The 14,918-nt window shown below is 36.7% G+C and overlaps 1 protein-coding gene across 3 annotated transcripts in view; it reads left to right on the top strand.

Annotated features, from left to right (window-relative positions):
• The window catches only part of LOC126282382 (U4/U6 small nuclear ribonucleoprotein Prp4), a 49,551-nt gene extending 36,446 nt beyond the window's left edge, over window positions 1-13,105 (top strand). For all 3 annotated transcript variants that reach the window (XM_049982055.1, XM_049982042.1, XM_049982049.1), the window contains exons 8-10: window positions 3,475-3,582; window positions 3,910-4,078; window positions 12,736-13,105. In XM_049982055.1, the coding sequence (XP_049838012.1) occupies window positions 3,475-3,582; window positions 3,910-4,078; window positions 12,736-12,879 (421 nt within the window). In that variant the 3' untranslated portion in view covers window positions 12,880-13,105. The remainder of the gene's footprint in view (window positions 1-3,474; window positions 3,583-3,909; window positions 4,079-12,735) is intronic.
• Window positions 13,106-14,918: the final 1,813 nt, after the last annotated feature.

Raw genomic sequence — 14,918 nt, 5'->3', positions numbered from 1 at the left:
CATTGTGAGTTGCAGAGTAACCATGTAGATTTAGATATCTGGTGGCTGGCACAAAAACTGAATTTGTTTAACTACAGTAAAAATGAGGATAAACTACAGATACTTTGTTTGTTTGATTGAATTGCTCCTATACAGTCACACACAATGCTCTAATGGTCTCAGAAACATTACCTGTCACTCAGTCAATTTTCTTTTGCAGAATACATGTGAATGCTCTGTAGTTATTTATTTTCTCTATTTGTACAGCAGAACTTGAAGTTCATGGTCTTCTGCAGTGAAGTGGCTACAGTAGTGGTGTAAATCTGCCACAAATCTGTGCTTATACACTAATGTTTGGCTAAGTCATAGGAAACTCATGTTACTAATTAATGGAAAATCTCATATAAAGATGTGAAACAGTTACTAACAAAGAGATAGAGGGGCTGGCCAGTACTTACCTCAACTCAGTACAGCCGATAGAAACACAAAAAACAACTAGGAACTTAAATTTTCGGTTGTTTTTTGTGTTTCTATCGGCTGTACTGAGCTGAGGTAAGTACTGGCCAGCCCCTCTATCTCTTTGTTAGTAATTGTTTCGAAACTCATGTTACTTCAGATGTTGAAAAAGAGAGAGAGAGAGAGAGAGTGTTTGGATATTTGGATACCACCATATCATTGCAGTAATTTTTTTCTCTTAAAGCGAAGGTATCTTTCTTTATAATATCACAGATTCACAGATGCTATTGAATTCTAGTATCCAGTAGCCTCCACTAAAATTGTTTCCCCAGTGGTGTTATCCCGCATACCTCATGGGAATATCTCCAACTGTAATGTTGAAAAATCATTGGTCAAAACATCAGTGACAGGGAAACTGGGAATCTAGTTTGGAAGCATTCTCAGATTGATGTTGAGAATGGTCTTTCTGATCATGGTGCACAGATAGTTACAATATATCACATAGCTCCATTCAGGAGTACTAAACAGTCCTCCAAAGTAGTACGTTCAGTCAACGATTTAAAAATTGCAAATTTCAGGGAAAGCCTACAGCAGTTAGACTGGGATGAGGTGTACCATGAACCTGATGCCAATTTAAAATATAATTTATTTCATGACACCTTTGTAAATGCATTTGAAAGCAGCTTCCCCAAGAAAATAGTAAATCACTTGTAAGAAACCATGTAACAAACCATGGCTTACTAAGGGTATAAAAATATCTTGTAACCAGAAAAGGGAAATGTATCTGACAGCAAGAAAGAGTAGTAACCCAGAAACTATCAAACATTGTAAAAACTACTGTGCTATATTAAGAAAAGTTACTAAAAATCCAGAAGTATGTGTATCATGTGGTGAAATCAGCAACTCTGATAATAAAATTAAAACAATTTGGAATATTACTAAAAGAGAAACAGGTCAACCAAGAGCACAGGAAGACAGTATTACCATCAAATTGAATGAAAACTTTACGAACAAAAAGTCAGAAGTTGAAAATATTTTTAATAATCATTTTCTAAATGTTGTGGATATAGTACGATCCAGGTGTTCATTAGAAGATGCTAGGCTGTTAATGGAAGAGGCCATACCTATGCAATTTGATAAAATTGAAATCTCACCCACTTCTCCCTCTGAAATTAGGAAAATAATAAACTTGCTTAAAAGCAAAAACTCACATGGAATTGATGGCATTTCCAGCAAAATACTAAAAGCTTGTTTTCAACAGATAAGTAAGATTCTCAGCCAACTGTGTAATAGCTCTCTGGAACAGGGCATTTTCCCTGATACCTTTGCCTAAAAAAGGGGATAGATCTGATGTCAACAATTACCGTCCAATCTCCCTTCTAACAGCTTTATCCAAAATTTTTGTGAAGTAATGTATTCAAGAGTAGCTTCACATGTCTGTAAAAATGAAGTACTAACAAAATGTCAGTTTGGTTTCCAGAAAGGTTTTTCAACTGCTTTCACCAATAAAATTTTGAATGATCTGAATAACTGAACACCACCCATTGGGATTTTTTGTGATCTCTCAAAGGCTTTTGATTGTGTAAATCATGAAATTCTGGTAGACAAGCTCAAGTATTGTGGCATGAGTGGGACAGTGCACAAATGGTTTAATTAGAACCTAACTGGAAGAGTGCAGAAAGTTGAAATAAGCAGTTCTCATAATATGCAAAGATCAGCACATTCCTCAAACTGGGGAACTATCAAGAATGGGGTTCCACAAGGGTCGGTCTTGGGTCCTTTGTTGTTCTTAATATGTATTAATGACTTGCCATTCTATATTCATGAAGAGGCAAGTTAGTTCTCTTTGCTGATGATACAAGTATAGTAATCACGCCTGACAAGCAAGAATTAACTGATGAAATTGTCAATAATGTATTTCAGAAAATTGCTAAGTGGTTCCTTGTAGACGGACTTTCACTGAATTTTGATAAGACACAGTAAATACAGTTCTGTATAGTAAATGGTAAGGCACCATTAATAAATATAGACCTTAATCAGAAGCATATAGCTAAGGTAGAATATTCAAAAATTTTAGGTGTGTCCATTGATGAGAGATTAAATTGGAAGAAACACATTGACAATCTGCTGAAACGTCTCAGTTCAGCTACATATGCAATAAGGGTCATTGCAAATTTTGGTGATAAACATTGTAGTAAATGAGCTTACTATGCCTATTTTCACTCATTGCTTGCATATCGCATCATATTTTGAGGTCATTCATCACTGAGGAATAAAGTATTTATTGCAGAAAAGCGTGTAATCAGAATAATAGCTGGAGTCCACCCAAGATCATCCTGCAGACATTTATTTAAGGATCTTGGGATATTCACAGTAGCTTCTCAATATATGTATTCTCTTGTGAAATTTGTTATTAACAACCAAACCCAGTTCAAAAGTTATAGCAGTGTGCATAACTACAATACTAGGAGAAAGGATTATCTTCACTATTCAAGATTAAATCTAACTTTGGCACAGAAAGGGGTGAATTATACTGCCACTTAAGTCTTTGTTCACTTACCAAATAGTATCAAAAGTCTGACAGATAACCAACAAGTGTTTAAGAAGAAATTAAAAGAATTTCTGAATGACAACTCCTTTTACTCCATAGATATAAATTGAGAAAAGAAATAAAAAAAGTTGTTATATTAACTTAATTATGTTGTTAAATTAACTTAATTATGTATGTATTGGAAAATTTGACTCATTCCACATCATTACAAAATATCGTATTCATGATCCATGGAACTAGTATTAATCTAATCTAATCTAATCTGTCTGGAGGTCGAGATGATCCATGTTTGAAGCCTAGTGTGACAAATTTTCATTAGTCGCAACGTTTCATGTAGGTAATTAAGAGCATATTTATGCCTTACTTCAAGTAACTAATTTACAGTGGTGGTTGTTACTTATTTTTAATGCCACACTAATACAACAAATGCATTTTGACATGTACAGTTTTTAATTATTAATAGTTGTTTCATGAATCATACTTTTCAGTGGACTTGATGCATTTGGTCGAATTTGGGATCTACGCACTGGGAGGTGTATAATGTTTATGGAGGGCCATCTGAAGTCAATTTATGGAATTGACTTTTCTCCAAATGGGTGAGAAAATTGATAACTTCATTTATACTATTAAATAACTTTCCTTTAAAACTGGTAATTAAACATTTTATCAAATACACTTTTTTCAATAAATGAAAAGCACCAGTTTGCTTTTGTTCTACAATATTACTTCTTCTTCTTCCCTCTTTAAACCGGTTTTCTGCTTACAAGGCCATCTTATCTGAAGATGACCTTGTAAACCAAAAACCGCTTAAATAAAAATTGTAATATTGTGGAACAAAAGCAAATGGGTGCTTTTCGTTTATTATAATGTTGTTCTACCAAGAACCAATGGAAGATTCTGTTAACACTTTTTTTCCTTCTCAGCTACCACATAGCCACTGGAAGTGAAGATAATACTTGTAAAATATGGGATTTGCGCCGGCGTCACTGTCTTTATACGATTCCATCACATATGAATCTTATTTCAGAAGTTAAATACCAAAAGGGCAGTGGCAATTTTTTGATCACTTCTTCATATGACAATTCATCGAAGGTAATAAAATCTTGAATAAAATTGTAGCTATAAGTGTAAAATTTGGCATCTTCTTACTTTTACATATAAAAAAAGTGATGACAGTTTTGGCGGAGCAACACAAAACTAGAGAGGTATCTTATATTCTCAGGGCATTCTTAAAAAGTAGTAACTGCTTCTTGTGTAATGCTGGGTAACTTTTGTTCTTTCTAATGCACTTAGGATTGCTCTGCTTTTTTAATTCCTCTGAACGATAAGTGAAAATTCTATCACTAACATGAGCTTAACTTAAAAATAAGTTTAATCACAGAGTAATTAAAAAACGTGGGAAGTTTGAGATACCATTTGAAATTTCTATTGATTTCTTTGGTTAGCCAATGATGAACTCAGAAGGGTACCAGACTATATCATTTGTATCAAAACCTCCCTGTATCTTTCCTTTTGCTTTGATGTTTCATATAACTTCAGAATAGTCATTATACACTAAGGCCTTTCATAATGATTGGCATTTTTCAGTAATCTGTAATCAGTCATGTGCATCACCTATATTTACTGTCTTCCTTTCACTGAACAAATAAGTTTCTTCACTATTCTGGATTTCAAGTAATTCCAGATTTTTTGGTCTGTTATTCTGAAAAGTGCTGCACAGAATGCGAGAGTATATAAATCATAAATATTACTTGCTTTCCACACATATAGTTTATGAGAGTTGATTACATGCTCTTATACAAGAAACAGACACTGGACTGGAAAAATTAAGTTGGAGAAAGAATACACAACAATAGAAATTGCAAAGGAGGGAAAAGGATGAAGAAAAGGGGAAGTATGTAAGTGAACATGGCATTTACACCAGAGTGATACTAGCAACATTCAATCTATCCATAATTTTACCAACACATTTTTTATTCACAGTTTGTTTCAAATTAAATATTCACTCAGTATCAAGCTATAACCACCATGTTCTTTAGTTTTAAAGTTGACTGAACTTGTTTATGTAATTTTATAAACCATATTTTTTAATTGTGGCATGGAAAGATTTGGCAGAATATAAATAATAGATGAGTAAGGAAGACAACTGTCTGATTTCAGCATACATAGAATGTGTGTGTGTGTGTGTGTGTGTGTGTGTGTGTGTGTGTGTGTGTCTGTGTCCTTTACTCCTAAATTATATTATGTGTTTTTAATTAATATCCTGTGGAAAAGGATCCAAAACTGAAGCAGACTAAGCCAAATTTTAACTAATTGCATATATATTACTTCATTTTCTCTTATGATTAATCGGGTCATTTGTCTTTTTTTCTATAAGATATTCTGCATTACCAAAACTTTCTTTAACAAAATAATTTCATATTTTGCATGACAGTCTTTGTGATGTGGACTTAACAGACTTTTGAAGTAAATGTTATATTCCTTACTGATTAAAACTTTTAAAATCAACAATGAATAAAAGTATTCACACTTCAGCTTCTGATTTAAAAAATGACCGACCCTACACTTAAGTAGTTGTGGGTGATAATAAATCGAATCTCATCTAATCGATAAAGACGACTTCACAATATCCCCCTTCAACATGTTTCTCAGGCAACACTGGTTCCTGTCCTTAGTCAGTGGTTCACTTGTACATAACCAGTACTTTGGAAATTGCTCACATGTTTTCTATTCTAGACACGATGCTGCAAAACATTTATTCTTTCCTGTGCTGTATGTGTTAATGGAATGATATCTTGGTTCAATTGTCTCTTCTTTGTATTCTGTGTTGAGGCTTGCATAGTGTAAGCGCAAAATAAGATACATTGCACAATTACAGGGTGTTACAAAAAGGTACGGCCAAACTTTCAGGAAACATTCCTCACACACAAAGAAAGAAAATATGTTATGTGGACATGTGTCCGGAAACGCTTACTTTCCTTGTTAGAGCTCATTTTATTACTTCTCTTCAAATCACATTAATCATGGAATTGAAACACACAGCAACAGAACGTACCAGCGCGACTTCAAACACTTTTTTACAGGAAATGTTAATCATGGAATTGAAACACACAGCAACAGAACGTACCAGCGCGACTTCAAACACTTTTTTACAGGAAATGTTCAAAATGTCCTCCGTTAGCGAGGATACATGCATCCACCCTCTGTCGCATGGAATCCCTGATTCGCTGATGCAGCCCTGGATTATGGCGTATTGTATCATAGCCGTCCACAATACGAGCACAAAGGTTCTCTACATTTGGTGCCGGAGTTGCGTAGACAAGAGCTTTCAAATGCCCCCATAAATGAAAGTCAAGAGGGTTGAGGTCAGGAGAGCATGGAGGTCATGGAATTGGTCCGCCTCTATCAATCCATCGGTCACCGAATCTGTTGTTGAGAAGCGCACAAACACTTCGACTGAAATGTGCAGGAGCTCCATTGCACATGAGCCACATGTTGTGTCGTACATGTAAAGGCACATATTCTAGCAGTACAGGTAGAGTATCCCCTATGAAGTCATGATAACGTGCCCCATTGAGCGTAGGTGGACGAAACTAAAATGAGCTCTAACATGGAAATTAAGCTTTTCTGGACACATGTCCACATAACATCTTTTCTTTATTTGTGTGTGAGGAATGTTTTCTGAAAGTTTTGCTGTACTTTTTTGTAACACTCTGTATATTGATATAACTTGTCTGATTTGGATGGTTAAATATGTGTATGCAAACATTAAGAATATCCTTTTAAAAGTAATGCTAGTAGTTATTGTTGTTCTAAGTCTGTTTAGTACATCTTCATTAATTATCCTATCTTTCCATGTTAATCTTCAGCAGTTTTCTGTAGCACGAGATTCCAAAGCTTCTATTCTCATCTTGTCTATACTGGTCATTGTCCATGTGCCACTTTCATATAAGGCTACATTCCAGACAAATACTTTCAGAAAAGGCATTGTTGTTGTTGTCTTCAGTCCTGAGACTGGTTTGATGCAGCTCTCCTTGCTACTCTATCCTGTGCAAGCTGCTTCATCTCCCAGTACCTACTGCAACTTACATCCTTCTGAATCTGCTTAGTGTACTCATCTCTCGGTCTCCCTCTACGATTTTTACCCTCCACGCTGCCCTCCAACGCTAAATTTGTGATCCCTTGATGCCTCAAAACATGTCCTACCAACCGATCCCTTCTTCTAGTCAAGTTGTCCCACAAACTTCTCTTCTCCCCAATCCTATTCAATACCTCCTCATTAGTTACGTGATCTATCCACCTTATCTTCAGTATTCTTCTGTAGCACCACATTTCGAAAGCTTCTATTCTCTTCTTGTCCACACTAGTTATCGTCCATGTTTCACTTCCATACATGGCTACACTCCAAACAAATACTTTCAGAAACGACTTCCTGATACATAAATCTATATTCGATGTTAACAAATTTCTCTTCTTCAGAAACGCTTTCCTTGCCATTGCCAGTCTACATTTTATATCCTCTCTACTTCGACCATCATCAGTTATTTTACTTCCTAAATAACAAAACTCCTTTACTACTTTAAGTGTCTCATTTCCTAATCTAATTCCCTCAGCATCACCCGATTTAATTTGACTACATTCCATTATCCTCGTTTTGCTTTTGTTAATGTTCATCTTATATCCTCCTTTCAAGACACTGTCCATTCCGTTCAACTGCTCTTCCAAGTCCTTTGCCGTCTCTGACAGAATTACAATGTCATCGGCGAACCTCAAAGTTTTTACTTCGTCTCCATGAATTTTAATACCTACTCCAAATTTTTCTTTTGTTTCCTTTACTGCTTGCTCAATATACAGATTGAATAACATTGGGGAGAGGCTACAAGCCTGTCTCACTCCTTTCCCAACCACTGCTTCCCTTTCATGCCCCTCGACTCTTATGACTGCCATCTGGTTTCTGTACAAATTATAAATAGCCTTTCGCTCCCTGTATTTTACCCCTGCCACCTTTAGAATTTGAAAAAGAGTATTCCAGTCAACATTGTCAAAAGCTTTCTCTAAGTCTACAAATGCTAGAAACGTAGGTTTGCCTTTTCTTAATCTTTCTTCTAAGATAAGTCGTAAGGTCAGTATTGCCTCACGTGTTCCAACATTTCGACGGAATCCAAACTGATCCTCCCCGAGGTCTGCATCTACCAGTTTTTCCATTCGTCTGTAAAGAATTCGCGTTAGTATTTTGCAGCAGTGGCTTATTAAACTGATAGTTCGGTAATTTTCACATCTGTCAGCACCTGCTTTCTTTGGGATTAGAATTATTATATTCTTCTTGAAGTCTGAGGGTATTTCGCCTGTCTCATACATCTTGCTCACCAGCTGGTAGAGTTTCCTCAGGACTGGTTGTCCCAAGGCCGTCAGTAGTTCTAATGGAATGTTGTCTACTCCGGGGGCCTTGTTTCGACTCAGGTCTTTCAGTGCTCTGTCAAACTCTTCACGCAGTATCGTATCTCCCATTTCGTCTTCATCTACAGCCTCTTCCATTTCCATAATATTGTCCTGAAGTACATCGCCCTTGTATAAACCTTCTATATACTCCTTCCACCTTTCTGCCTTCCCTTCTTTGCTTAGAACTGGGCTGCCATCTGAGCTCTTGATATTCATACACTTGGTTCTCTTCTCTCCAAAGGTCTCTTTAATTTTACTGTAGGCGGTATCTATCTTACCCCTAGTGAGATAAGCTTCTACATCCTTACATTTGTCCTCTAGCCATCCCTGTTTAGCCATTTTGCACTTCCTGTCGATCTCATTTTTGAGACGTTTGTATTCCTTTTTCCCTGCTTCATTTACTGCATTTTTATATTTTCTCCTTTCATCAATTAAATTCAATATTTCTTCTGTTACCCAAGGATTTCTAGCAGCCCTCGTCTTTGTACCTACTTTATCCTCTGCTGCCTTCACTACTACATCCCTCAGAGCTACCCATTCTTCTTCTGCTGTATTTCTTTCCCCTATTCCTGTCAATTGTTCCCTTATGCTCTCCCTGAAACTCTGTACAACCTCTGGTTCTTTCAGTTTATCCAGGTCCCATCTCCTTAATTTCCCACATTTTTGCAGTTTCTTCAGTTTTAATCTACAGGTCATAACCAATAGATTGTGGTCAGAGTCCACATCTGCCCCTGGAAATGTCTTACAACTTAAAACCTGGTTCCTAAATCTCTGTCTTACCATTGTATAATCTATCTGATACCTTTTAGTATCTCCAGGGTTCTTCCACGTATACAACCTTCTTTCATGATTCTTAAACCAAGTGTTAGCTATGATTAAGTTGTGCTCTGTGCAAAATTCTACTAGGCGGCTTCCTCTTTCATTTCTTAGCCCCAATCCATATTCACCTACTATGTTTCCTTCTCTCCCTTTTCCTACACTCGAGTTCCAGTCACCCATTACTATTAAATTTTCGTCTCCCTTCACTATCTGAATAATTTCTTTTATTTGATCATTCATTTCTTCAATTTCTTCATCATCTGCAGAGCTAGTTGGCATATAAACTTGTACTACTGTAGTAGGTGTGGGCTTCGTATCTATCTTGGCCACAATAATGCGTTCACTATGCTGTTTGTAGTAGCTTACCTGCATTCCTATTTTCCTATTCATTATTAAACCTACTCCTGCATTACCCCTATTTGATTTTGTGTTTATAACCCTGTAGTCACCTGACCAGAAGTCTTGTTCCTCCTGCCACCGAAATTCACTAATTCCCACTATATCTAACTTTAACCTATCCATTTCCCTTTTTAAATTTTCTAACCTACCTGCCCGATTAAGGGATCTGACATTCCATATATATAGGCATACTGTTATTTAAATTTATGTTGTTAATATTTGCAGACATTTTTCCTCAGTTGATACTTCAGTGACACCCATACTATAAAGATAATAAAAAAATCAGTCTTTTACAACTGAATGGTTTATTTGTATCTACCAAATATGTTTTGCCAATTCATGCTAGGTATCATCAGTGGTGAAAATGAAAACCACCGATGATGCCCGGGTGCTGATGACCACGCAGTTGAGTGCCGTACAAACCAAACAGCATCAAACATCACCAATGACTCCTAGCATGAATAAGTGAAACACATTTGGCAGACGCAAATAAAATACCCATTTGCAGAAGATTGAATTTCTTCTTATTTACATGATAAAGCAATACTTACATTTATAATAGATATTTAAATGTTTCTGTTTTCCAGAGTTGTTTTCCGTCACCTTATAACCCCTTCTCAATACGGTGTCCATTCTGTTCAACTGATCTTCTCAGAGGTCAGCTTCTACCAGCCTTTCCAATATTTTTTAAAAATGGTGTAAATGTAAGGGGCAGTCAAATGAAAATCAAACATCTGTCATAATGGAATAGCCCCATTCAAAAGTAATCACTGCACATGGTAAGACATTTATCCCACTGTGGGTCAAGACAGTCAGTTCTCAGTTCCGTACAAAGCGGTCAGCCACTAACAGGCACATAACCGCACCCACTTTTACAACTGCTCTTCCAACTGAAATCTATGTCCATGCCTATCTTTCTACAGGTCACCAAAGACATGAAAATTACATGGTTCAGGATCCAAGCTGTATGGAAGATGACATTGTGTTTCCCAGCCAAATTGCTGGACTGTAGCCTTTGAGCCTTCATCTAATTGGCAGCATGAGGGGCGGGCACTAACTAGTGCTGTGCGTTGATTATAGTTTTATAGTTCCATGCTCGAGCAACTCGAACAGCAGATGGCTGCTGCAGTCGAAGGACCTTACCAGAACTTGTGTGAACAACTTTGGTCCTCTTTTGTGGGGGATGTTTCTACTGTTGGCTTTGCCATTTATCCCCAGACTGTCAGAATGCTGTCAGACAGAATTGTCCTGTTGCATGATAAAGCCCACCTCCCACATTGCCAATTGGAAGAACACTACACTTCAGTGATTTTGTTGGGAAACAGTGCAGCATCCTCCATACAGCCCAGATCTTTCACTGTGTGCTATCCCCATCTTTGGCGACTTGAAGAACACCCTGCTTGGATGTTGGGTTCAGTTAAGCACAAGAGTGGATGCAGTTGTGGATCCGCCAGCAGCCAATCAAGTTCTACAAAACAGGAACTGATTACAGTGGAATAAAGATCATAACATGTGTTTTGATGATTTGTGAATGGAATCATTCCATAGTCCCATTGTGGTGGGTGTTTGGTTTTCATGTGATTGCTCCTTATAGAATAATGAAAATTATGTCACTGACAGAAAATTGTACGAAAATATGAGGATCAGAAGTACTTTATTCAGAAAGTTAAAAACAAATATAAAGTGTAGGTGATGGAGGTTAGATTCCAGTATTAGTAAAGAAATTACGCAACCGTTTGTGGAGTCAGAGACTGAAATGGCCGCCCTTCATTTTTGTCTACCCATGTCCTCACTATATATGTGTCTCTGTCATCCTGGACCTGCGTTGATCTGCCCATCATTTTTTAACCTCCACGAATGTATCCCTCTCTCCACACTGAGGAAGGAACTGATTAGTTCCTCAAGCCGGGATAGTATATCACTTTTACTTTTTTATGTGTGTATTGACAGTGTTCACATTTCACTTCCTGAAAGTGATGGCCAGCAATTCTGTTTCCAGATTTTTTTATTTTACACTTTTAAAATAATGAGTTTTGCACATTGGTTATCATTAAAATGAAACATTTCTGTACAATATGACATGAAATATAAGTGAAACATAAAAAATAATGGTGGACAGTATGCTAGTTCAGCATAAAACATGTTTCTGATAGCTTTCCTAAATCACAGGAAATGATTGTCGCAATGGTTTTTCCAACAAAACCTCACTTTCTTCTCCCTCATCATAAACGAGCCATTCCTTCTAACATTAACAGGACTCCCCCCCCCCCCCTTCCAGCACCCCCCCCTCTCAGTGTGTGTGTATGTGTGTGTGTTTGTGTGTGTGTGTGTGTGTGTGTGTGTGTGTGTGTGTCCATTTTGTGGGAACTGCTTTCTCGTTCTTTTGCTGTGTTTTTTGTGAAACCTTTTTTGAAACAGTGATTGGCATATTTAGGTTAACTTGAGATTTTTGTATTTGACTGCATGATTAAAAATCAAATCATTAAAAAATAGCATACAGTATTTCATCAGCTGTTGGTGGAAGCTACATGAATTTTCGTACAGATATTGCAGTGATAAAACAAATTACATTCACTAATAGAGTGACTTCCCTTTGGACAGAATGTGTTTAGTTCACAGCTGGTAATGGGCGAAGCTACGTACCAGATTTTTAAATGGCAATACCAGGAACATCCAGCAGATTTTTCACAGTGGCTAAATGTCACAAACTTCATAGTGTATCGGTGACCTTTATAAACACATGTACCTGACTGCAAATAATTCTTATAGTGTAGTTTCCTCAGCCATATTCCACATGAAATGAACGTAGTGTCTGCAGATGAAATCTTTTCATACTTCTATCTGGGTGGCTGCATTTAAACTCCACATTGTTTCAGTGAGTGTCACTTTCATCACTAATATCACAGAATATCAATGCAGCCACCCAGATGGAAACTGTAGCAATATATGCTGGGAAAGTCTACAGTCACATACAGTCAGACTACATCAAATTTGTATGTACTTTTTTGTAACAACATTGAATAACTGTTGTTTTCCTTCATGAAGGCTATATTAAATTGTGACTAGTCATGTAATGTTCACTTTTCTTCCAGGTGTGGTCTAACAAGACATGGCAACCACTGCGGACATTGTCTGGACATGATGGAAAGGTCATGTGTGTGGACATTTCACCTGATTCACAGTATATAGCAACAAGTTCTTATGACAGAACATTTAAGCTCTGGGCTCCTGAGTAGTACATCTTTGTGTACAGTTGTGTGTAACAATTTTATGAAATAAGTGTACTGTGCCAGAACGTATGTGTATTATGAATGTTAACAACTAAGCTATACAAACTTGTGTGTTTGGTTTCCGTCTGTACAAATGGTAATATGAAATATGTTTTGACCTGCCAACTTGCTGGCACTTTAAAGTAGTCCAGCTGTGTTTGTTTCATTCAAATAGATAAGAACTGGAATTTAATGTTGTTTTGGAAAGTTTGTGGCTTGTGGAAATTCACACAGATTTGATGAAGATTCACAGTGAGCATGTTGCTTCGTTTTTAATGGCCGAATTTAATAATGAGGGCACTTCTTTTCAGTGTGGTCCATATGAATAATACTCTATAGTGGTAATTGCATGCAAAATCATTGAGATACCACACCATGTGTTGTTAGAAATTAGCAATTAAATGCTTGCAAAATAATTTATGCTTTAGGCCTACCAATAAAAAGAATGGAATGTGTTTTACGTGAAATATTAACTCCGAGTAAGTGTTGAGCAAGGTAAGTGCTACATTTGTTTAATGGTAACTGAAAGCAAGTATGCAAATAAATTTCACAGTGATGTTTTGTAAATTTTACAGAGAAACTCAACTACTTTAGTATGCCTAATTGTTACTGTCTATGAGCACCAAAATCAGGACAATGAGTAGAAGCTGGTACATCTACATAAAAATGTGAAGTTGATTTAGACAGCTGGAAAAATTATGGCCGATGTTCTTTTGGATGCAAACGAGTGCTTGTATTGCCTACCTTGCAGAGGATATATTGCAACAACTAGGGAGTAGCACTTTATGAAAAATGACCATCCCATTCATCATGTTTGGGACTCTTTGATTTCCACTTAATGACTTCCATCTACTGAAATTTTTATCTGAAAAAAAAATTAAGTCGAGTGAAGAGATTATGACAACTGTAGTATTTTTACATCATTCAGAATTATACCTCGGGTATGGAATCTAGTCATTAGGAAAATATGTTACATAAACTGCCTTGAACTAAATGGGGTATTCCACAGCCAGGCTGATAATTTTTTTATCTTGTCCTCGTACTTCTACGCATGTGAGCTACGTGTAAAAACAAAATTATGGATTTGTATATGAGACATGGTGGCGTATTTTACCAAGTACATTAATACACTGTGACCTAGTAGTTATTTGCAGATGCTGTTTCTAGCATTTTGTTTTACTGAAGGGATAACTTTTAACTTTTTTGTTTGTATAGCCTTCCAACAAACTATTGTATAGGTTGCTTTTAAAATCGTTTTAGCCAGACAAAACTCATTTTGTTTTTGTTTTGAACATTAATGCAAAGTAGTGAAGACAATTGTTCATCTGTCTGATGTTATAATGTACTTCTCTGATGAACCATGCATGCTTTTCCTAGCATAAGTGAGAAGCACAATAGAAGACATATGTATTGATGCATCAGTCAAAATCTCACTAAGACTTCTCAAGAGATCTCTAAGTGATTAGTTAAAAAAGCAAACCTCTCATCAATCCGAAGGTTGGTTTGAATGCAACAGTACTATATTACGCAAGGTCCCACTGGAGGTGCAATGTAATTGCCTTCCTCTGACCTTTGAACTGACTTACCTAGCAAGGTATTGGGGATACCTACAGTTTAACATGAGGTCTGAACCATGGTTCAACTCAACATTTTGCACATTACCAAACACTGCCAGAGGTGATAGGTGATAGATACAGATGCTAGGACTTATCTAGGATCAAACCAGAGATCTTTGAATCTGAGTCGGGCACTTTAGCACTGAGCTCCCCAAGCTACTTTTCAGCTTTGTGGAACATGACTAATCAGAAACTGTGATAATTTATGTTCCTTCATGCTGAGAAACCAGAACTGGCTGACAGCGTGTAGTGTAACATATCATAACATATCACTTTGGTGAATTGATGTGTTGCACAAGCATTTTTTGAACCAATAATTGATGATTGCGCTATAAAAAGTTTAATTTTGTAATGAAGTAGATAACTACGGTTTGGATGTTTGTTTTTATG

The sequence above is a fragment of the Schistocerca gregaria genome, chromosome 1 (genome assembly GCF_023897955.1).
Source record: "Schistocerca gregaria isolate iqSchGreg1 chromosome 1, iqSchGreg1.2, whole genome shotgun sequence".
In the NCBI taxonomy this organism is placed as follows: domain Eukaryota; kingdom Metazoa; phylum Arthropoda; class Insecta; order Orthoptera; family Acrididae; genus Schistocerca; species Schistocerca gregaria.
Note: the sequence above shows the minus strand (reverse complement) of the source record. Positions and strands in the feature narration are given on the sequence as shown.